The sequence below is a fragment of the Ptychodera flava genome, chromosome 18, assembly GCF_041260155.1.
Source record: "Ptychodera flava strain L36383 chromosome 18, AS_Pfla_20210202, whole genome shotgun sequence".
Taxonomy (NCBI): Eukaryota; Metazoa; Hemichordata; class Enteropneusta; family Ptychoderidae; genus Ptychodera; species Ptychodera flava.
This window is the reverse complement of record NC_091945.1, coordinates 11,515,103-11,540,754: the sequence shown is the minus strand read 5'-3', so window position 1 is coordinate 11,540,754 and position 25,652 is coordinate 11,515,103. Positions and strand designations below refer to the sequence as shown.

Genomic DNA, 25,652 nt, shown 5'->3' with positions numbered 1-25,652 from the left:
TTTGTTCATTTATATATAGTTTATTTCACTCTGTATATAATTATGATAATAATAATATAAGGACTATACAACACAAATAATGGTGATGGTCTTAACACAATATTTTCAAATTTGATCGCTTTTCACAGGTAAATAGAATTTCACGTAAATTCATCTAAAGATGAGGCATTTGTTAGTAATACTGATGCAGCAAAAATTTGACCTTACAACCATCGTGACAAATCGTGGAAAGTTGACTTGAATTCTAGCCTTCCAAAAGAAACATTTTTAAGACGACTGTAAATCTCAAAAAGCGCATGTGCAGGACGGTATAATGACGAAAGACAAATTCGGAACGTCGGAGTTGAAAACTTACGGCCGCACAGTCATAAAGATTTCGTGCACTCTCAACCATTAAAGTATATTTGGTATCAATACAGACATCTCCATCCATGGAGTGGCTGTTGGACTAGACGTGACTGGAGGTATATCGGATAAGTTATGCTCACAAACGGAGGTGGATGCGCAGAAACGTACAATAACGATAATTCTTCAAATTCCACATAATTTTTGGACTGCCCTACAGTATTTACGGCTACGCTACAGCTACACACGATTGAGACTAACTTGAAATTATTTTTCGCCCAATCGAATGGTTCCAATGTTCTTTTAACTGGTCAATTATGTTATGTAAAGGTAAAATTCTTGAAGGCATTCGTTCATGTTGAAAGCAATAAATTAAAAACCCGATGATGACCAACAACCCATGGAAGATGCCACAGATTACATGTACATCGGTTGTTTTGCTCTTGAAAAAATAAAACGTTGAAATTATTTCACAAACTCTTCGCAGATTTCTAGCGACCAAGAATAAATTGTCGACGTTTACACTTGGCTTTGTAATCAAAATAGATGTCTTTGACCAATAAGCCCCCAACAACTCACAATGAATGAAATTCATATCTCAATTATAAGAAAACAAATGTGTGTCGACCAATGGTACATAGCATATCGCCATTGTAATAACAATTGACACACTTTTACAAATTCTACGCAAAGATTGTCATTCTGTAATATTTAAAATATAAAATATTTTGATTTCTGCATAAATTAATATAAGGAACTTTGGTTTTATTAATCATCAACTTGGACGCATGTGCGCTACTTTATTTGGGAAAAAATGAACCTCAGATGAGATTACAGTATATCGGACACAGTTGTAAGCAATTGAGCAGATCAACTTTTACATGCGAGTTGACTTCTGAAAAAAAATTCTTTGTAAGTCCTTTAAGGACGGTAGCGATTTTAAACTGAAACACACATTATTATAAATTATCTGAAACATCATTGGTTCAGGTAAATGAAAATACTTTAGTAAATTGAAAGTTTGCAATAAATAAGAAGCGCCAAAAGTGGCTATGTTGTTTTCGTAGGTGGCTACTTTTCTTATCTCTCCTGAGGAAATATTACAGATGGTGGACTTCACCACTCGGAGTAAATGTACGATGGTATAGCATTTGGCGGGTGTTTTACGTGTGATTTAACTTCTCTGACATTTCTCGATGATTTTTGTGATTTTCCCTGGGATCCACCCATAGAGGGCGCGCTGACTTTCCGATGCCGTGTCGGTGTTGGACTGCCGGGCGGGCTTTTGGTGTGACTCGGTGGCATGCTGGGTAGCCGAGACGGTAGACTGATTTTCCTCTGTGGAGCTGTCGGGCTGCCTTGTCGCGGACTTCTTGGCGGACTCTTCGGAGTGCTACTGGGGGATGTGGGTACTACATGGCGCGATCCCACACCCACTTTTCGCTGGCGCGATGTTTCGGATTTTGGCGATGTCGAGAGTGAACCCGATCTCGGTGGCGAGGACGAAAGTTTCGATTGATTAGGCGGACTCCTGCTACAAGGACTTTGATTCACAGGTGGTAGTTTCACAGTTCCAGTTGTCCAAGCGCGAGCTCTGCCCTCGAAGCTAACGTCTTCGTTGCCAGGCAACGACTTGCTCAAAGGATTGTTCATGCGACGCTTAGTATCGTCAAGATCGGCTAAATTCGGAAGGGAGCCGGCATGTTGTCGTAGCTGCTCGTAGTACTCGTTCATTTCTTGTTCTTCGGTTTCTTCGGCGTCGGGTTGTTCGGTTAATCTCTGCATGACTTGCCGTCCCATCTGGAAAGTCACCCGGCGGGTGCACTGTATCTGTTCAGCGTTCATACCGTTCCTACTCACGACGAAAAAGCCATAGTCTTTTCTCGGGTCAGAAATCGGATGGCAACGAGTCGAGAGCGGCGTGCTGCGGGATGAGTTCGTGTAGTCCGATAATATTTTCCTGCCGCGCGCTTCGCGCGCTCTTCTCAGTTCGGTCTTCTTCTGGGCGATCGGTGATAAAATAAGAATGTCCGGAGTGTGGCAACGTCCACTCTCCATCGCATACTCCTCTGCTGTGCCGTAGTCAACCATGTCCCTTATTGTTAAGTCCGCATGGCCCATGGTTACTAGCACTCTTGAAATGTCATTGTAACCCATCTTTGCAGCTTCTAGAAGTGGTGTCACGCCTGTTAAGAGTTAAAAAGAAAGACAACAGAACTTACTACAGGTAACAAATGATATTGCCGTCAAAGTAGTGTGCGTCAGGTTTATGTGTACTGATCGTGTCAACTGATGATGATGATGATGATGATGATGATGATGATGATGATGATGATGATTACGATGGTTGCGGTTCCGGGATGTGTTCAAAGTGGCGGTCATTGAAAACAGACGATGGCGTCACGATGCTACAGACAGTGATACAATCATGAGCTATGAAACGTACCACAGTCGCCAAAAATTACATTTTAGGAACACTTACCCAGGTTATTTGCAAGGTCCACTTTGAGTCCAAACTTCTTGAAACAGTTTATAATTGCAATCACGACAGAGGTGTTTCCCGTTTGTGTGGCGGCCATCAGGGGAGTATTGCCCTCATTGTCCTGAATGTTCGGGTCAATGTCGATATCTTCCGAAAATACCCGAACAAGGTCCTCGTGCTCCATTGAACAGGCATGGTGCAGTGCTGTCTTGCCCTGGTTGTCCTGACTGTTGATGTCCAGCCGTGGTTCTTGAATCATCTGTCTCGCGAGTTCTCGTCTGTTCTTCGGCGTGATTTCGGTGTAACACAACTTCATAATGGGTATCATGTTCTCCTGTTTGGGGTCTTCGTAGTTCAGATCCACCCCTGACAGTTTCAGCGCCGTCCGCATCTGCGTGAAGCTGTTGCTTTTGAACGCTTCGGTCATGTGATAATTAGCCTCTTTAGACTTATTCTTCTGCATGACTGCTGATCTTTCGTCTCGCACCATTTGGACAATCTATCAGAAAGTACGCCTCACAAGAGATACGGCTCGAAAATTCAATTCAGATGTCTGGTTATGTTATGGTCAGAGACAGGCGTTGCTCAAAAGGTTTGCTCAAATTCTTGTTTTCTGTAGGGTATATCTGCGTTGTCACGGAGTTATCCTAAGGTTTACCTGCAAGGAACAAATAGAACAAATCGATTATTCATCAAATTGTAAAACGCTCTGCTTTTAATAAGTTACTATACCACACTTGTGTGTGCTGTTCAAGCGCTCAGACGTGCGTAACAAAACTACACATTGAAAGAAATATCTTTACAAAGTCAGAAGTCTGTCTAACTGAAGCCTAGAAGGCGCCCTGGTGGTGCGCATGCACAATGACTATTAAAACCTTGAGAAATTGTCTCTACTGTGGTTTGGTATATAGAGACGCGTTGACAAGAATTCCGTTCCAGCCCATTGCTATACCGTGGCGTGTCCTCTCAGCCGAACTGCCGTTGATCGAAACACTTCACATTTCCCGATACATAAAATTTGGGTACGGTATCTAACTGAGTTGTTCAAGGGGAATCTGTATCGCGAACGCACAGTCTACTTGCCTGTTGTCTCAAAAATTGTGAACGTGACGATGAACACATCAACTGCCGGAGCCCACATAAAAAAGAGTGTATCAAATACACGGAAATGGCGACCTGGCCCTCAAAATGTCCCTGAAGATTTAACCGCGGAAGTACATGTGTAAGTCCCCTTTCGTACGATACATGTATTTCCGACGAGCCGTCAAAGTTCAACTTCCTCGGACACGACTCACTCTCGGTCCCAGCGGTCTAACTTACCGCAGAATTCAAAGGCGGTAACCGACCCTGGTAACCAATAGCTGCTTGTGCAGTCGAGCTCTTCCCCAGCCCACAACGACCGAACGGCTTAGTACTAGACTGTGTTGTAGCGGTGAAAGTGGCCGACTATTAATGGCCCTACAAGCCGCGTGCAAAAAGAAAACATGTTTTGACCGCAAAATCCGATCAGATAAATACCCTATCCCCTGGCTCGTGTTTCAGCTCATTGCGTGACCTCTATTGTTCTGAGGTCACCGACGACACGCAACCAGCCCACTTTGATAGGGTAATTTCACGCCCCTGCGTCCTCATCGACGAATTGACTACCGTTTCCCCACAAGAAGTTTGAACTTCAGGGCAGATAAGGTACATGGTACAAATGCAATGTCTATATTTTAAGTGTAAACTGCAGAGTGGTACGTCAGGGCAGTACGCGCTCGAAATCGAAGTTTAAGAACTAATGCCTTCGTCAAGTTCTATGATAACTTTAGGGGAAAGAATGAAAATCGGCGAGCTCGAATCTTCGGACAAGCGAGCTTAAATTTAGGAAAATTTAAAGTTCAAATGGCGTCGGCCTCTTGACTCAATAGGGAAACATACATTTTGAATTTCAACAACTATAAGAATATGAATATGTTATTTTCTGGACACGTTTTAAAAACGAGGTCAGACAGCGTAGCATTGTTAGATTTTAAATTCTGGACGTTTCTCCCGAGGCTGATTCTGTAATTAGGAGCCAGCGAGAAGAAGTGTTTCGAAAACAATGCTAGGGGCATAGGCTTTCCGATTTACGATTGACATGTTTATACTGCAAAGGTTTCAGCATACACCAGAAGATCAGCGCAACAAATCACTGCACATGCGTCATTCTGCTTGCGAAGCGTGTTTTGTTGGCGATAACCGCATCACTTATCTGAAAAGCGAGTGGTACCAGAAGGCAGTCACAGAAAAAAAATTGACAGAGGAAGATCACATTTCGTACAAACACTTGTACGAACAGCTGGGCAGAGGTAGCAGTGGCCAATTATCCGTATCTGAATGACGTACATGTTATTGCGGGATCTATGTAAACACACTTATTACACAAACGCTTTCTTTGATAAGGACAGAGTGCGGCTTTTATCGGGTTTAATTTCAAGGGGTGAAAATAGTCAACTATCTTCAGATCGATTAAGTTGACAGGAACAAAACATCGTGATTTGCGTGCTGTAGCTTCAATCAATTCACGCAAACGGCGTCCATCTGCTGTCTTGTATGTGGCGACGTCACACAAGAGTTCAAAGTGACAAGAAGCTGTTACAAGATCAGGGGACAGCACAGGATTGTATGCCGTAGAGAGTAAATTTGTAAATGCGCCTTCATTACATCCGGGATATTAAGACAACTGGTGAACAACGTAGAGTGTGGTCCAGTGTCAAAAATTAATAGAGTTGAAATGGAACATGATTGTGGATATTTTACAAGACGCCCTCTAGTTGGCTTTGGTCGAAATACTCTGTTCTATTTCTATGGAATGAAATTAATAAATGCCTTATTAATGTGTCAATTGACAAGAAAATTAATCGATATTTTCATTTTATCAAATAGAATATTTACATACTATTCTCACTTTAATGAAGTGTGCTATAGATCATTAATCAAGCAAGTTTTGTTACAAGCATTTTAAGACGGGAAAATATTTCATCGATAAAGGCTGCCTTGCTCTGCGATCCAATAAGATGCTCTCTTTCAACTAAAGATGCTGTGGACCAGCAGTCACACTGAGCAAATCGTGTGACTCCTTCGCGACACTTTGCAATGTAAGCAAGGTTTTGCGTCACAGATTACACATCAGAATCGATGTAAAACACGGGGGCGCCATTGCTTCGCGTCGAAGGAAAACCATACACACCGTCCATTGTAACGACGAGTTGTGTATCAATGTTTTGACAGATCCTCATTGCTTGGTGATACTTAAAGTTCGTCTCTCAAGTCTACTCTACAAATAAACATGTTCGGGAATCGATTCGATTCGAGACAGTAAGAGCATAACAAACAGTGTCGCGTCTCTACATTCGCATATGATCTTGACCCATTCGTGAAAACAAACACTAGCCAGTTTGAACTAGAGAGGCAGAACGTGCATAGACGCCGGGGTTGTCTGTTCCATCAATGCGCCATTATCTATGCTCAGTCACAAAGCCTGATCGATCCCTTTTGTCAGAAACCTAATAAAACACCGTGATTGAGTTCGTAACTTGGGGGCAGGAGAGATGCTTTGTAATTCAAACAGACTGGCATCCTTTGTCTCAGCATTTCAGATGCTATGCCATACTTTGTGAAGTACCTGAGAATTCATGTATTTTCAAACCACTGCACAGGCTAACTGTGCATGTGACAATTCCTTTTCAATTACAAATCATATCATTTTCTGCATAACTGCCGAAATAAGTGCTTTTGGTTTGAACTTTAACCCTAAAGATTTAATTAACCATCGCTACTGTACTGGTCTACATGGAAACTTCGCGCACAAAAAGTCGACGCGACAATTTCCTTAAAAATGACAGAATTTGTCCGCCCGACAGTATGTCCAAGAACGCGCAGGCACACTGAGTCACATTGTCACTGGTATTCTACGCTAACTAAGTGCCTTAATGACGCCTAACAAATCCTTTGAACACCCTGACATCCGGGACACTGCCAGCGGTATAACGCAATAAACCATTGTCTTCCCACAATTGAGATATCTTGATTTATATTTTTTGCGAGGGTTCTCAAGTAGGGACCAGGCATCTCTAAGTCAACAAGCAACGAGTGTAAATCTAGTATGATATAAACGCCCATTAATTTGGGAATACCACGGCCGTTGGGTTTGGAACTGTACCATAGTGGCATGTCAGATGGCACTACAAGCTAAATGAATCCAGCTGGACAAAAGCGAAGGGTCCATGCACTTTTAATGAGTCTTTCCATTATTCTTTCTGAATAATGACAAAAAGTTTATATTTCTCGCCAGGGGGGAATACCCATTATTTAAACAACCAAAGCATGCTGCAAATTGCTCTTATTCAAAATATATTTCTACCCAAGACGAATTATTAATTAAATTTATCCACATATAATCGCGTTATGAATATTCCTACCGACCAAAGATGCACGAAGTGAAAAGATGGGAAAGCTCTTCGCAATATATGCAGTTTGAGTTTTCAAAACGTTACGACCGCTGTCGCTCTAAAGTCAATATTTTGACAGTATATCCTCGATCAAACTGTCCCACTGTACCAGTCAGTGTGAGGCAAACGGTCTGTTCCACTATCACCAGCAGGGATTAAGTCAGGTGTTTGTGCGAAATAGAGGGATAAATAAATCGTAGGTACTATTATTATTTTTTCAAATTGATTAAAACAACGTAGGCCTGAAAAATTACCTCCCCACGGCAAGAAACCTGATTTCTTCTCTTGACTATTTGAAAAACATGAGGGCATAACTCTGATGCATGATGGGTAGTCACGTCCTTAGGTCACACTGTTGCTTGTTTTCGCGAAAAGCCGAAAATGCATCCAAATAATCGGATTATCGGGTGCAAACTGTTTTTCCGCAGGTCGAGGAAAACAGCTCTAATCCTTTCATCGGGTGAGAAATATTTTCCATGCATTGTTCATATCAACAGAGCCACGCAACATTAAAGTCGTTTGTTTACGTCGAGCCTTGGAGATTTATTAAAGTTTATGCAACATGCCAGGATCACTTGGAAATTGAAGCATACAGATTAGATTGGATGCAAATGAAAAATCCAACGATTCTGATTCCAAGGCCTGTTTGTAATAGTTATAGCAATGCTGTGGTCGCGAGGTCTGCAAATAGGATCATAACAGGACAATTGAACTGTAATTTCCTCGTAAAAATCGATTAGTTTATTTTCTGTTAAATTGGTTTTTTCGTCGGTTGCGTGTTTTTGGATAAAGTGATAAAAATCCACGAAGCGTATTTTTTTTTCGGAATCGTCACGAATTAACATCGTCTGCAAAACTTGACACCGTGGCATTGTCAGGTTCAACTTGTTGTATTGAATGATAACTGAAAGTCAGGGAATATTGATTTGTTCGGTGTGACTTTAAACAATAGCAAGACCAAGTGTCAGCTGGTGTTGGGTGTTCATTCATTCTATGGTAAACAAGCACAGACCCAAACATTCCCGTCAATCATCGCCTTTCCTGCAAATCAACTGTATGGTCTTGTTTTTCGAAGTGGATTAGTTGGGCTGCTGGCTCCGTCACAAACATCAACACGTCACTCGACGAAAACACGTGTTGAAAATATGCCACCTTCGTCAGATCTGAGCGAAGGGATTTTGCGAATTATGTTGTGTACCAACTATTGGTATCAAGGCAGTTATGACCGACACGAGTTTCTCGACACCTGTCTCTTCAAGGAATCCAACGCAAAGCCAAGTTAATCCTTGAATACGCATATGAGCGATATAGCCATTGTTATTTGGCGCCCTGCCAACACCCTTGAGCATAATAAATTGTTATAATACATGTTTACAACCAAAATAAAGCTTAAACTTGGCAGACTACCCTAAATCAATCAAGATTATCGTTACCAACATTGGGCGCGATATTTTTCGCCCGTTATCGTTTGCTTCGAAACTGGTGCAATTATTAAGCCCATTTTAAAATCGAAATAGCATTTGAACAGCTATTATAACCTGACAAGTTTTTTTTCTCAAAATTTTGCCGCGTGTTTGATCTACTTTCAAAGTTCCTCTAGGTTGTCATCTGCACAGGTAGATAATGCTGTAGATATTAGATGCTTACGTGCGTTGCAGTGTGTCCATGATGGGCTATCTAATTTCACTGAAAGCGTGGCGTGCCGCTGATTGTCGCTATCGCAGTCTCGTAGTTTCAAAGTTCAACAAGGTCGTCGATTGCATTTACAATCGATTAAAAGCTGTGACTAGCGAAGAATTTGAGATAAAGGTCGATCTCTTATCAGACGAGATTTGATTTTTATGGCGCGGCAACACCGACCGAGAAGCGGTCAGTACCGGACCGTGGTATGGGACTTTTGGAACATTGCCATATTGTGAGAAAAAGTCCCACACACTAACTTCACTGTTTAAGGTCCTGTGATTACTACCAGGGAATACTTCGACCAAAAGATATAGCCCGCCAACGGTAAATGTGATCGGGTTGTACAGGATTAGTGGGTGGAACTGGGGGTACGAAGACCTGAAGGGCTTTGCTCCTTGCGAAATACACGTACATCTGTCGAATCAAAATGGCCGGACAAGTTGTAACTTTTTTGCAACTCTATAGCCAGCGAACGTATTTACTTTTGAGCTGTAATACAAACTGTCCGTGCGAGCAGCGCTACATATCTCACACCTTAGACAGCCACTAAGACAGTCGTGGTATGGTAGTTGTATGTGCTTACACTTGAAGCCCCGAGCTTCTTTGACCCAAATTAACGAGTAGCGTACAAAAGTCGCCTTACCTGCGATTGTAGATCGATTTGCCTGATCCGCGAACGTCTACTGCGTTCCGAGTTCCGTGCTGAGCATATTCGCTGAGAATGGCTAAAATCCTTTACAGTTTGACTTTAAATAACACGTTCGCTTCTTGCGTCAGTTATACTGTGAACAGTTACTCCGAACCGCGGGACGAGAGTCTACAAGGTATTGTTCACCGGTGATCGTATTGTTTGCTTCTGTCGGGCGCAGTGGCACGTAATGGCATTGTTATATCCATCGACTTGTTAGCTGTATCATGAAGAACAAACAAACCCGATGACGTCAAACTCGGCGGGGTGTACGGTCGCGAGTTGGTCACCTGACTCAAAAGCGCTACGCGGAAAGGACATTTTGTGATGTAACGCAACCATCCTTTCACTCATTTTGCAATCATTTCACCGAAGTCGTAATGGGTATTTTAATCCAGTTCAATTAAATATCTAAGGTCGTACAAACCAGAGCACACCGGACCAGACTGTCACTATAGCCTGTATTTGGGTCGACAGCATGGACGGCACGGTATCTCCATCGTTTATTTTTATTCAGACCAGAGCTCTTACTTTTTATGTTTTTGCTATTATAGTATTCATATTTGTTTTTGTATTGTTTTTGTTTTGTTTTTTAAAGTACAGTTTCTCCAAAAATTACGTCAACATCAGCGAAATGTAGTGTGCTCGTCTCGTCAACCAACCAGTCGTGATGCTCAGCCTGTATTTGACGATTAGATTTTGTCTTAAATAAATTTAACGCGCCAAAAATGATCATTTGCATTTCGTAAAACAGTGCATCGTGTTGACATAGCTGATATTTTGATATTTCACGATGCTCTAAGAAAAAGGTAAGACGATAAATCATATTTTTGGAACAAAATCACTCAAACATCACCAAAAGTTAGTCATTCTAGGAATTTTGTGACTACTAACTTACATATTTGAGAATGTGTCTCCTGTAAGTCCAAACGGCGCTTTTCTGACATACACTTTTACTCACTCTACGATATGTTTCGTCTGCACTTACTCTACCCATGAGCACAATCGGCATCAGAAATTTATAATTTAAATGATTTTTCTTTTTTCAAAAAACAAGAGCACTACCCTCAAAGCGGAAATCAATATTACAGCGGAAACGAGGATGTTCTCTCGGTCATTAACCTCGGAAACTGTCACTGCCAAGTAAAGTTTTTCAGTTTGAGCGAATGTAGGTAGGCCGACAAGTTGAACTTTGGCCCACATTCCGCACTGAAGTGATTATATCGATTGTTTTCATCGGGAATGACGTTGTTTGCGATGGTTTGATAATCAAGCAATGAACTTCAAAACATGGTACATGACGCAACTGGGTCAATGTGGGCGAATCTGGGGAGACCAAAGTAGCTCTATTTGGGGTTATAGTTTGTCCCATTCCATGGCAAATGTCAGTTTTGGTTTTTCATTTGACTTTCGCGATCTTGTCCTGCACGAGAAAATGGGTGTGCGAAGAACCCACGTTGTCTTGTTTACAAATACGCTTTGTCAAAACCGATCGATACCATTGGTCACGAGCGTTGGTTGCTCAACACAATATCGATCGTGTTCCGATGAAACTACGTCATAGGCCACGTTCACTGCGGCAGAACTATTGTTTGCGTTTTACTGCTGTGTCGACGCCCTTTCACCTATAGCAAAACAATGGAGAATGAATGTAACGTTGCAATTGTAAAAGAACCGTGGATCCTCTTCGTGAATCGAACACCACGCCCGATTATTTCCTTGTGCGGGTAAATTCAGCAGTATTCGCTATAATCATTATCATTCTTTGTCCGAACAAATCGGGCCAATTAGCCACCAGATTTGGCTTTATGTGTCCAGCAAGGGCGCAAATCCTATATTATAGCTTATAAACCAGTTTATACTGGTTCGTTTAACGTTTATGATATTTATTTACTACATTCGTTTACATAATCGTTAAATTCACAATAGTTTTCTCTCCTAAACTATCTTTTTTCTAGGGTCTATGTCTAAACGAAGGGTACGAGTTTTCTGTTAATTTTTCTTTTTATCAGGGCATGAGTCGTTCAGCCGCCAAAGACACGTTCATCGTAAAATCACGATCGATCACCCAGATATTTGAAAGCATTCGCGTCTATTTTTGGCAAATTCAATGAAAACTTTCCCGCCAAATAAAAAACAAACATTAAATAGCGAAGTTGAGTTAATGTCGAACTGGCTCGCAGATATCGCGTCCGAAAGTGCAAACTCGGTCGAAGACCGTTTTCGACTTGACGTCGATAGTTTTGCGATTTTTTGTTTCTTTCTTTAAAAACTGCTTTTGTCCCCATCATAATGCTTTTTACCGTACTTTTTTTAATAGCGCATTTAGAAATGTCGAGTCTTAAGTCTGGCCCAACCCGTATTTCTTTCAGTACCGAGTCGTCACCATTCATTACATTCATGAACGAAAAGAGGCTGGTTCCCGCGCAAATCTTTATTGACCGCCAAAGGTCAACCGCGTGAACTCACACTTACGGTGAATATGCTGGTCTATCAAAATGCTAAGAATTGAGCACGCAAGTGTCAAATATTTAGCTTTATTTTGGACGGGAATGTTTGTCCGGTCTGCCGAGCGTTCAGTCGAGATTCGGTGGCTATTCATGAACGGGGCTTGGCGATGTAAAGTGCCGAAAGCATTGCTCAGTTAAGTCCAGCATACGATGAGTATGTGCCATTGTCTGTCGAACAGGTGTGTGCAGTGTGTAAGGGATCAATACCAGCCCACAGTCAAAGCTAGGTGGGGTCATCGTCTTACTATTTCAGCGATTGAATACCAACGTTATGACGCTCCCTAGTTATTCAACTCTGTCAAGTTCACGTGATCAAAACTTTATTCGGACTTTCTTACTATACCGATGAATTGTTATGATATAATTTGGTTGTGAGAGAAGACTGATAACAGTTTAATATAAGCCTTCTTCACCTAAACACTAGAAATTAGTCCACACCTTGTAAAATAAGTTGATGGACAGTGTCACCTATGTGTGTTGTGGAACATGACTTTCGCATGTTCGACAACGGAAGCACGAGACTACCCTCAGAACACTATCTGATATTAGTAATAAACGCGGCAATAAAGCTTCAGTATTGTGACGACGAGTCGGGAAACTATCGTTCGTAGAAATAACAAAAGCGAAATAATAGTGCGTTCAGGATTGTAAATCTACTAGCTAATTCATTTGAACACGTAAATGCACTGTTTTTTATGGTTAAGTTGGAAGTTTGACGGATTGATAAACATACACAGAGATAGAGACGGAGAGACATGCAAGCAAATGGGTTCATTGATAACAGACACAGACAGACGGATACACAGACAGACAGACAAATGGATAGATAGAGATAGATAGATAGATAGATAGATAGATAGATAGATAGATAGATAGATAGATAGATAGATAGATAGATAGATAAAGAGATAAAGAGATAGATAGATATAGATAGGGAGTTGGATAGTGTTGACAGGAATGGCATACGTTTTTCACTTACCAAATGTTTAGGATTATCATTACAGGCAGCGTTGTGAAATAGGTCGAGCCTTGTTGTACACTGGTTATGTACGCTACACTGTACGATTTTATATAAGACCTCACCGGATGACTCACCGCAATGTCCCTGACCAACCACCCCCATGGTGAAATAAACCAGGCCAAACGGTAGCCTGTCTATTTGCCTTTTAAGTTCATTCTTATGCGGGGTTTTGTTGGCCCAGCTATGTACATTTCAAATCAAGGTTACGTCTTCAAGGAATGTTTTGATGTCTTCCCGGCAAGGAAATCGTTCAAAATGTTGATCAGGTGACAAACTTAGCGACGTAAATACTCCGGCTATTGTATAACCCGCTGTAATGTCGCTCCGACACGTCTGGATAACCGTAAAATGTAATTGTTTCCAAATTCGTGTGTTGCGCTCAATGGGCCCGAGTGCATTAGATATTCATTGTTGGACGGTAATAGCCCGCTACGTTTCTCGGGTGTTTGTTTTGGGAGGGTGCAACGAACGTACAAGCGATGCTTTCAAGTCAAATTTATTATTTCAAATCGCCCTCTACTTCCCTGACAACGATACGTCACCGGGTCGGGCAGTACGTGTGGTTGTTTGAATCGTGTATGGGATTAGGCCAACTCCGTGGGAATAAACACACATTAGACATATCCCCTTCCTGACGTCGGTGCTATTTTCCATTAAAAAATAAATAAAATATATTGAAGAAGACAAAATATTAACGAATTATCTAATTTTGTTGGTGATTGTTCAGTTTACAGACAGTGTCATGGAAGATATAACTGGTCACCATAACCAGTAAAAACAATTTCGGGTGTTTCGAAAATTTGATATCAGAATAGTTGAAGAATCAAGCTGATTAAAATAGACACTGTGTATATATTATGAGCTTCCTATTCACGATGTATTTTATTTTTATTTGTTTATGTTTTATCTATTTACACTTTACTGAGCGGCCGAGTAACCATACAGTAATTTCAGTAAGCTTAATTTTCATCGGGGCTCATTCAAAAAGAAATCTGAATAACTACAGATCACAGAAATACGCACAAGAAGAAAGAAACTACGGGGAACATTCCTTCTGATTGACTCTTTCAAGTTACATTTGAAGATATATAAGCTTAGACTAGTACTTTGTTTGATATCTGCAGGTAAAGCGTTCCACACTTTAAACCCTCGGAAGTGATAAACCTACGTTGAGCAACTTTTGAAATACATCTTGGTACATAATAGTCCTGGCGATACGCAGACCGTGTTTATATTCGTAATTATTATGTTGTCGTTCTTGTTATTATTTCGGCCTGTCCTTAGAACGACAGTTCAGTCTTGTAAGTAAACATATCAACCTCTTCTATATTGCGAGTAGTACGGGTAGTACAGTTCAACTTCCAAGAATGACATACGGTCGCACGTTCAATCCGATAAATTAACTCTAAACCAATACAGTTTAGACAGCTACGTTTACAAATGCCCCACACTCCTGTCAGCACATCTCGAATTAATCACGCTGCCGATGGATGGGTTTGTTGAACAAATTTTCCACTTCATCTGAAGCCGATGTCACGATTTTAATCAAAATAATGGGTTGACTTTGCAAACCGGCGCCACAACAGCGAGTTTACCTTACAGATTACATAGAGAACACTCTTTTGACGTTGAAATTAAGAACGCAACTAAAGCAAAAATATTTATCATGAAATATAATTATGAAAACAGTTCAAGATGTCAAAGGTCGTTGAACGTTTATTCACCGAAGCCGTGCTTTGTTATAAGTGTCATTCCAATAACGGTATTAGCCACCCCCCCCCCCTCTCTCTCTCTCTCTCTCTCTCTCTCTCTCTCTCTCTCTCTCTCTCTCTCTCTCTCTCTCTCTCTCTCATATCGCTAGTACATGCTAGCTCTTCATCTCTGTATCTCTCCGCCCATACGTATGTCTGTCTCTCTGTGTCCAAACGTCAGCTCGACACCAGTTATCATGCGTGTCCAAACCGGTTTGTTTCTGTGTCCCAATCTCCTTACACCACTGGTCCAAGCTCAGCCACTACGTTATGTGTCACATTCCCGATCTCATATGGGATCATTTGAGGTCTGGCACACGTAATTATTATATTTTCACTGATTTAGTGCTCAGTGGAGCACCTCATTAAGACATAAGAGCGAATATCGCCTAGAGATTAGACAGCTATCCCGGACAGAACACCTCAGTGTGTACCGTTATTACTACTTTAAGGTAACGAACTCTTGGTCAGTGACAGTCACGGTGTTGTTACAATGACGGGTGGTGAGTCTGTTTTTTGGCAGTTTTAATTGAAAATAATATGACGGTTTTCAGCTGTGTTTGTGGACCCTACTTCGCATAATTAAACCTCACCGAGCATGAAATCCGCATTATGGTACCCCTTAATGGCTTGTTTTCGAACGAGCACCCCAAACATTATTAGTTGTCGAGCGTACATTATTGGCGTCCACTGAGACGCTTAATACGTTGCTATAACGACGTCTTGCCAGGCGTCGGAAATGCAGTGAGGACGCATGTGAGAAATCTTTTTTTCAAGCTCTATACTTTTCAACTTGCATCTCCTTTATTAAAATTTACAGCTTTATTTTATTATTTTATCCCATATTCTCCCTTTTAGTAACTCGAGTATTTGTTAAAACATGTAAATTTTGCACGACGAACACGTACTGACGATCGATGTTATGTGAGTATACACTCAGAGAGATATATGAATATGTTACATGCATTAGGCATGAGAATATATGGAGCAAGATAGTATGACAGACACACAAACAGATAGATTGGTCGATGGACGAGGTGAAATGCGATTGAAATGAAACGGTAACAGATTAGTACCAAGAGGAATTCCAAGGAATAGGTATCTGACGCGCTCAAACGCTGACACAGATTTCACCCGTCATCGATCAAAAACAGAACGATGAGACCGTCAAAGGCAATATGCGTATACTTGGCAACCGTCATGATTTTTGTGGGTGGTTGATCTCTTCCCATTTGTTGCCAATGGCAACGAAACAGCGACGACAAACAAGAGGACAGGGGTGATGGACCTGTTATTGAATGTAAATAGTCCTCCGCGAACGCGAGTGACCGCACAACTGAAATTTTCTCATTTCTAGAGAATTTTCACTGTGACACCGTACCCTCTTATTGATGAAATCCTGATATCTTTTGTCGACATGTCATGGAGGCTAATATCTTTATATGACAGAGTCACACCCGTGCACCCCCTCCCCCCCAAAAATAACGATTCATTCGCGACAGGGGACTGCAATATCAAACGAAAACATTAGACGCCTAGCCCTACGTACCGTGCTGTGTGTTCCCGGCGTTATACGGCTATGGTGGGAGGCCGTACAATGCCGGGAAGACACAGCACGGTACGCAGGGCTATATAAGCAAAGATATATTATTGCAAGTCCACGAGGCACATACAGAACGGACTGCGGACTGATGCCTTGAGTACATTAGTTGTACCGTTTCCATTTTTTTCTGTTTGTATCTACCCAAATCATTTTGAAATGTTCAACTTCTCAAAACATCCTGTACAGGAGTAATAATGTGATCTGTTTTTGTGTGAACTAGAATTTATTGGTCACCAATAACGTTGTGCTATATGAAGACTAGTATTTTACGGAATAGATGAAGCAAATGTGCGCGTGCTCAAGAACAAAATCTCTGAAAATATTAGCAGTAAACAGTCAGTGCACGTGTCTGTTGTCGGACAAAAAATGATTTCTCGTGTTTTTGTCATCGTAAAGAGGCTGAGGTAATGACACGAGTGCGTCCAGGTACGACGATGCCCAGTGTCACACTTGGGAGATGCTGAACGCGCTGAAAGGGACTTCAGACGCGCTGGGACGGATCATACAGAGACTGGCAAAACACATACCCTGTTCAATAAAAACCTGAAAGTTTGGCTTGCCAATAGTCATACGAGGTACGCTGGCTTCGGGTCAAGCCACGTTACCATGACAACAGAGACACACACCATTTTCTGTTTTCGGTTATTTAAAATTCAACAATTGGTCTCTTCTCCTGGTGCAATTATTCGCCATCAAACAAAAGGCAATGAATATAGACCGGGTACAACGGTTTGGGAAAAGAAATCTAAAAATACACACATGCATTGTGAGAGACTTCTTTTTAATTCGAAAGCTGACAATAGCAATACAAAGGAGTTATATCCTCGGGATATTTATAACCCCTTAGTGTGAAAGGTCAGGCGTCTTTGGAACCATGGGACAAAACAACTCAGTTACATACTCCGGTACAACTCCGTATTATTTTTAACTGCTGTCGATATTGCTGATATCGATATCGATAGAATTCAGCTGTCAGAGTCCGTAGTCCGAGGGTTGGGACGATTTAATCGATATTGTGATTAAAATTTAAGTTAAATGCAGTGTTCAAGATCTTTATGATTATAAATGGACTGTGGCCATGTGTCGGGTGACCTCACTTGGTAAATCTTTACAAGTTTTGCAAAATTTCAGACGAAATTTGACAAACTTCATGGAAGCCTTTAGACAGATAAGATCAAAGATTGCCGAGAAAGGGCATTGTCCAGGCAAGGCCGTTCGCTGTTGCATCGTGGGACAAGGATTAACTTTACCACAGTCCCTCTATAGAGGGACTGTGACTTTACCCTCGACACAAATCAACGACCTGTTACTCCAAGGTGACAATCCACAAAAAAATAACCAGAGATCTATTGTTTACTTTATTAAGTTTTACTTTTCTGCGATTCTATTTCTTTTTTCCGCTTTTGAGTCACGATACGATACCATATGTACGTCTGCATGTATTATAAAAACATGTGAACATAGATTTGTGAGTTTTTTCGTGGAAGTCACGAGTGTCGGTGAACCACTGGCAAAATGTTTTCTTTTTAATATTTCGAAAAATAATAAAGCAAAGATATCAAACAATACAAATGCTGTACTATTTTGACCATTGACACTATCCAAGACTTGAAATGCAGATGACGTCACAGATCTCCGTCGATACGGATCAGTCTGTCTTTCTGTTAATTTCCTGTCTCTGAAACTGTCACTAACGTTATTTACAGTATCTATTTTTTATTCTGTCCCTCCCTCCATCCCTCCCTCCCTCCCTCCATCCCCTCTCTCTCTCTCTCTCTCTCTCTCTCTCTCTCTCTCTCTCTCTCTCTCTCTCTCTCTCTCTCTCTCCTCTCTCTCTCTCTCTCTCTCTCTCTCTCTCTCTCAGTGACCCGAAACTTTGAATCTACTTAATATCGTCAGCAAAGATTTGGGCTACGTCGACCTCCGGCTATCGACCGGCAGAACTGTCCTACAGTTGACATATCATTGATCAGAGAGACACAGATGAACACTGAGAAAAATAAAGTGATTGATAATGAGAAATAATCTGGAAACGCAAACAGTGTATTGCCATGTTGCTAAGTCACATACAGGGACTCTGAAATTTGCACGCCGTCGTCAAGGTAACTCTTTCGGCGGCGAATAGATGATTGATTCCCACCGGACGTGGGTTTGACACAACACATGATGGAAATAAATTTCATCTAACCAACGAAGGTTTAAAAGTATGTGCCCGGTGGCCGCTGTTTGACCCTCCGGCTGAAGGGTTGCTTTTTATCTCAGGTTAACACTCGGGATTTGGCACAGAATATGACCTAGTTGGTGACCTAGATTCTGCACCTTGCTGTTGGACACTGCGCAACCATGCCAGTGAATACAGCGCTAACAGTAAGTGACAACCCCTCCCCCTTCACGTTTGACCCAATTTTTGCAACAGGTACATTCAAACTGACTGTGAGTGACAAACCCTTGAATCGACAACTGCGTATATTGAGGGCCTTACAAGGGCCACATCTCATACTTGAAGTAACTTTTCTTTCTAAATTTAACCTTCGCAACGGCCATTTCAACAGTTGTTAAGAAGTTCTTGTGGCGATTGTTTTAACAAAGTAAGTCATAATTCTCGCAGTCTACGATAACTCTGAAATCGAATGCCACTTAAAAGTTTATCGAATTTTCTCGAATTCTTTCCCTCCGAACGACAATTCAATATTTTCCCTGGTTTTACACGCATTCAATATTTTCCTTGCGAAATACCTCATTTCCGGTAGAAACGCCTAGCTACTATTCCTTTTCTGTGTGTGGTAACCGACTGACAAAGGTTCACCTTGTTATCATTTGGAGAATAACTCGGTGGTTGACGAGTGTGTGTGCGCACGTGCATGTTCCAACGTTTCGGTAAATGGCGCGGCGCCTCTGCTGGTGAAGATAACAATTTTTATTCGGTAATGGAGGATATTGACGAGTATCGATGGACACGCCACTCCCTCCATTAAAGGAACATCTTGCGTTGTTGGACGCTTATTACTTTCCGAATACAAAGTCGCTCTGCATAATGGTTGAAAAACATAGCAGATCGATCATTCCAAATAAATATTTCGATCATTTCCAAATCCAATTGTATTGTAGTTAAAATGATTCACTGATCATCTCAAAATGAATATCCTCTAAAAGAAATGAGCTAAAAGAATTTATGAATTCTTTGGCGCGTTCTGTCAGATTTTGAGCGCTACATTCCATCGGGTCATAAATAGCAGCGTATTTAAAGACCGCGCGCCAACAACAACACTCTTCGCAAATCGGCGACAGAATTTATCATTACCAACTGTATGGTCAACCATAGACAGTAGAGGGGGGAAGTCTTCCCCCTCTACTGTCTATGGGTCAACAAGTGTCCGTTGAAGCATCGTCGTAAACTACACACCCCTTTACGGCAACAGCTTGGCGCTACCCTCTGAGACTTTTGCGTAGGTCCGCAGAGCGGAAATCATACTCTGGCTGGCGAGAATGCCGTGGCAGATGCCAACACGTAAGCTAATGTTGCGGCGCGAATGGTAAATCAGTTTCCTGGTAAGCTTGCGTCGCGAGATCAGACAAGAAGGCATTTTTCGAATATTTACAGCCTTTTCGCGGATACGAATTAAAGCTTTGAGGATGGGCGATGGCGTTTCGATATCCTGTGTTTCCTACGCAGCACTAGAAAGATCGACTGTCGATCTTCAGTGGCGCTTTGATTGAAGTCAGTAGGCTTATAGCGCGTTACATTTTGGTGCGTCTTATCCCCGAGAACGCGCGAAATGGCACGGCGCGAAAAGTTCCGAAGCGTCACAAATAAGATCTGTGAGCACCGTGGAACACAGAACATGCACGTCAAAGTTCTGGGAGCATGTCGGCAACGTTTAACATTGAGTCCAAGCATTCATAGCGAAATCATACTGATTAAATTCTTAAAATGTTATCGATAAGTGTAGTATTTTAGACAAGTGTAGGAATATATAAGGAAGTTGAATCTCCATACCTGAGATGTAGGGACTAACTGTGGTTGATTGTAAACACACTCTAGAATTTGTTTCTCATATATAATACTACTGCGCAAAGGGCCCGTGCAGTTTTCTAGGCAGTACATATTTACGTAACTGTTTAAGTTTACATTGTTTACGTCGGACAGTAATACATACAAAACAAAAATGATAATGATTTTATAAGGTGAAAATTAGAATGAGGATTAAAAAGGAAGACCAGACCATTGAGTTAGCTCACTACTTACTATTTTACGCGTCTCTGCACTTGAAACGATAACTTTCTGGATTCTGTGTAGTATTTTGTAGAGATGTACTTCGTATCAGCGGGGGATTAAGAATGATATCACTTTCTACTCGCAGTTCCTTTTACCAAACTGACGTTTTATTTTTAGCGCTCTTTTTACAAAGCCTTCTTTTGTTGCCGGTTTCGACACGCACTTTAAATTACAAGTCGAGCGGCGCATATGTGGATGATGTAAAGAAGAGGGGCTTTACGTCAACTTCAGACATACCGAAGACTACGTGACAAGATTGCGACATAGCCAAGGGACCATGTGATGCTTTGTTTACATCACGTGACACATAGCCACGCGGACACACCCGTCCATAAGTTATTTGAGAAATATGAGGTACTAGTAAACCAGAGAGAAGAAAATTGCATTTTCCGTAATTTTTCGATCTTATTTACGTTTCTTTTGATTGTTTTTCGTCTGCTTGTTTTCTTAAGACGCTAAAAATATTAATTGTGATGTTGGCTGAAGAAGGGAATGTAGTAGTGTGCGTATACAAAATATGTATCGAGATCTATCAGTGGGAGTATATACGGGTATGCCTCTATAGGTGCTACGTGTATGTCTCTCGTCTGTTGCCTGCTCGTTATCGTCTAACTCGTTATCCTGTACTCCTCTTTCATATGTTAGCAAACTGCTTCTCTTTGAAGGCTTAGCATACGTTGACAAAAGGAAATCAACAGCACATTTTACTGTCCGGAGAATACCACTCAGTAAAATTGATTAAATATAATTGCAGACTCTTGTAACATGGGGGTCATTTGAGGAAAACTTCAGTACAGACAAAATTATGGAAGCCCGAAAGTATGGAATTCAAACGAGGATTTTGTGAAATATGAAGGAATGCAACTCTGGTTGCTCGATCGGTCACGGTGTAGTTCACAGCTTGACGACTCGAACAATCGATAATATTTTTTTGAAACATTGCCAAATCTCAACACGCGCAGTCTTGGCAAACGGCCAGGAGTAAATTGTTGAAGTGGTTCTGAAGTACTGAACGGGAAATCACATGTGTTCTGTCCTGTCGTTTGAGGGGATTCCCATGTTGGCGCTGAGCCCGTCAAACATTCACCAAAAATTTAAAATATTTTATGAACAGGGTGATTCGGTTAAATATACACATCAAGGTCAGTTTTATTTAGTTGACGTTGTAAATGATTGGCCCAGCCCGCGAGGCTGGATCGGTGTGGGTGTACGTTTCTTGCTGGCCGGTTGACAAATTCATTCGGCAAGGGGGAATGGGCAGACAAGGACGCCATCTACGGCACAATATAAGTTCTGATATCTACGCACGGAGTATAACTTTTTTCTACGTAGACAAACACGACACGGAGTGTTAAAATTTCAAAAAATTATTTCTTTTCGCGTCGCAGAAGACAAACTCTTAGTGAAGAATTTGAACGTTCTAACGTTGCACCCATTGTCTAAGCAATACAAGACAACCATTTTCAACCACTGCAATTCCTTGAAACGGTCACTAGGGCCTCCCCCTCCGAAGTTGCACTACTGTACACCAACCACTTTGTTACTATGACTTGCCTTGGGCGTATAGTAGAGTATTTCAACCACAGGAACAACAGTTATTTTCCAATTTCTTTTTTAAAGATGACAGTTCCAGTTTGTCGAATGCGGGCTAACTTTTTTACATGACAATCAAATAAAGTAAAAAGGCCAGTTGATATCTTATATGGGACTAGAGTGATGGACCCTGCTGACGAAGTCGTATTTTGCAAGTGCAACGACCAGACGTTTTAGAATTTTGGCGATGTTTAGGTCGGTGATCATTTCCACGCACATCACACATAACCAAGAGGGCCGACGTAAGGCTCGAAATTAGCTGTAGTCCCCGCGTCCACAGACTACCAACTTTTCCCTGGGGCTACCAAAATTCATGAAATGGCAGCCAACACGGACTACAAAAGACCGGGACATAAAATTCAGTCAGTACTTGGCGTGCGATGTCCGGCCCGTCACTTTGGAACGAGCTATTGGAATTGCAGTCAAATCCAGTTGGACACAGTGAGGCCAGACTATGACTATGTTATGCAAATTACAAAGACAACCAAGCGGTGAATCTTTGCATAAAGTTTCAATATCTCAACTAATGTACTTGGATGACAGGCACAGGAAATGATGGCCAATGAAAACGCATTTTCATTGCATTTTGATCATAATGTTTCAATCACAGACAACATGCGTCCTTCCTGCAGAAAGCCCATGGTCCATTTTAACCCTGCTACAGTAATGTCCAGTCTCGACACACTGAGAAGGTCGTGGTCGTTGTCATGACGACTGTCAAAATTGGCATACAACTCTGAGAATGAAACGAGTTGTCAACAGGTCACCAAACTTTTGAGTATCACCGTTGTCCATTAGGCAAAAAAAAAAGATCGTTTCTGCTCACCGCATGCATCATTTCAGAACCTTTGTGTCGTGGCTTTTTGGAGGTTACATACTCATCAGTACAACTATCCCTGTTTGCATGTCCAAAAATGCTAAAGTATTATGCAGCCAGTGATGAAAGACAGTAACTGTTGCATCAATAGAGCCAAACCAGCGTTGTTAAGAATTAAAACAAGGAAAAAAAGAAAACCGCGTCGCCGCATCACTTTTGCTGAATGTCAAGGACCAGAAACATTTTAGGGGGCCTTATACCCCTTTCCTTTGAGTATTAGGTGTACAAGTATTCAAATCAAATGACTAGAATTTCACTTGATGTGAAGAATCTTGAAAAATGGTTTTTCTTGTCTGGTTAATGAAAAGCAATATCCGTAAACTAAAATATGCACGGGCTACCAGCCATTGTCACTGGGCTACCAACGTCAGAAAATGGTCGCCCAAGTAGACTACCAGGGAAAAAAGTTAATTTCGAGCCCTGCTGACGTCATGACATCAAAGTTAACTATACATACAGCATGAAAATGACATACATTACAAAAACCTGCTCACATCACAATTCTTCCACCAGAAAATGAGATTATGTAAGTTCTATTTGTACTTGTTGATGGTTGGTTATGATGAATTTCTTTAAAAGATCTTGTTCGACCAATACATGCTGATGTAATGCTAAACTCTGCGCGGATGCTGCAACCAATGTAACTGACGTCTTGCCCTACAAATCTCCGCCGACATGTCGTTCTGGGTCCAGTCTGTCTTTCTGTTAATTTCTTGTCTCTGTAACTGTCACTAAACTTATTTAGGTTTAAATAAAGAAACCTTCATTGAAGACGGAAACACTGGTTGAGCACACTTTTTTCTTCTATCAAATTTATTAGTAGTTTGTGTTTTCTACTCTCTCCCTCTATCCCTTCTCCCCCTCTCTCTCTCTCTCTCTCTCTCTCTCTCTCTCTCTCTCTCTCCTCTCTCTCTCTCTCTCTCTCTCTCTCTCTCTCTCTCTCTCTCTCTCTCTCTCTCTCTCTCTCTCTGCTTCACAACTTCTGCACTATGCATAACTGGTTTGTTGATACGGAGGAGTGACGAGCTAGTTCCATTCAGAGCACAGTTATCCTAGCAACCAGCCTGAGTGACATGAAGAGCTTCAAAGTTCAGCCAAAGTTCGAACAGATTGTTATCCAAAGACGTAAAGTGACATAAAACACACCAAATACGACAATATCCATGTAAAAAGACTTTACTGCCTTACAGGTGTGGGCTGAAGTGTGCGTAAAAATTAAAAAAAAAACAACCTACGAGCTGTGCACATGAGTCAAAAACACGGATGCCGTTCCTTTATATAGCAGAACCGCAGTGCAACACAGCCAGCATAAAATGGGACAAGGCCATACTGGGATCAGCTTTTGAACCCAGCTATCCCTGCGTAACAAAGGAATTCAACCATTTTGCGGTCGGTGTAGTTTTGCATAGGTGAAAGAAACATGCACAGATAGTCACCAACACTACTTAACGATCGATTCGGAGCGGAGTCCGGTTTCCAGCGCCGTGGTTTGATTTCGTTTAAAAATAACCGCGCTATTGTTCTTGTTTAAGTATTACTAACTGCATTACACCCGTTTCTAGTGGTGACGAAATGCTTTGAAGATTTCGTTGATGAAAATATAGGTAAATTGTTTAAATATATCATGGCCAATATCAATGTGACGGTTTGCCACACTCTTCGATTTTTCAGAAAAGAAAAGCAAGCATAATGGTCGTAAATTACTGCATCAAGCTCATACCATTTAATGATAAAATACCTGGTTATTAGTGAGACGAAAGTGGGACGCCTACCTGGAGATTAAACGCTCGTATACATCGCCGACATTTTAGTGGCCCAAACGCCGAGGTCTTGACATTTTTCACACAGGAGCGAGATGATCCCAAAGGCATACGTGGAAACGCTGGCAGAGGCTTTCCGGCAGCGTAGACGTCAACTTTCGGAACGTCGCAAAGTGTCTTGAGCGGTTTTCGAATCAATACACAAACACAGTTGTATGCCGTGTGTCTCGCAGCGCGGTTGTCGGCCAGAGTTTGAACTGGCATCCGGCCAACCAAACGCCCAATCACACGGCCCCCGTCTCGCTTACCGACAAACTATACTGGGGTCACTCTTGTCAAACCGGTGTCCGAAAGCCTAAACAAATTGCATTCAAAAGTAACAATTGGAGTCGGTGTTGACAAAAGCGACGTGTTCCCCATAAAGTTTTTAATAAGCGGTGGCTCATGTTTCCTATCGTGAGGTGTCGATATCGTTTTCCACGACTGAACAAACTCGCGATATTTGTACAGCTAACGAGAACGAACCTGCAGACAAATTAACGAGTGATAAATCAAGTATGAATCGACTTCTACTGCAAGGTGTGGTGAACT

General features: G+C 41.6%; 1 protein-coding gene across 6 annotated transcripts; it reads right to left on the bottom strand.

The window, feature by feature from the left end:
- Positions 1 to 25,652, bottom strand: LOC139116838 (B-cell lymphoma 3 protein-like). 6 transcript variants are annotated; one of them, XM_070679540.1, is made up of 3 exons: positions 25,074 to 25,652; positions 2,828 to 3,485; positions 1 to 2,531 (listed from the first exon to the last, which is right to left on the bottom strand). In XM_070679540.1, the coding sequence occupies exons 2-3, from the start codon at positions 3,315 to 3,317 to the stop codon at positions 1,462 to 1,464; spliced, it is 1,560 nt and encodes a 519-aa protein (XP_070535641.1). In that variant the 5' UTR covers positions 3,318 to 3,485; positions 25,074 to 25,652; the 3' UTR covers positions 1 to 1,461. The 6 variants fall into 6 exon arrangements, with proteins under 6 accessions (XP_070535641.1, XP_070535640.1, XP_070535638.1 ...); XM_070679539.1 differs by lacking the exon at positions 25,074 to 25,652 and adding an exon at positions 20,802 to 20,973; XM_070679537.1 differs by lacking the exon at positions 25,074 to 25,652 and adding an exon at positions 13,160 to 13,624.

Coding starts and splice junctions, on each gene's coding strand:
- LOC139116838 (XM_070679540.1), bottom strand. CDS start 3,317: ATGGTGCGAGACGAAAGATCAGCAGTCATGCAGAAGAATAAGTCTAAA. Junction 2,532..2,827: donor GGACCTTGCAAATAACCTGG/GTAAGTGTTCCT, acceptor AACTCTTAACAG/GCGTGACACCACTTCTAGAA.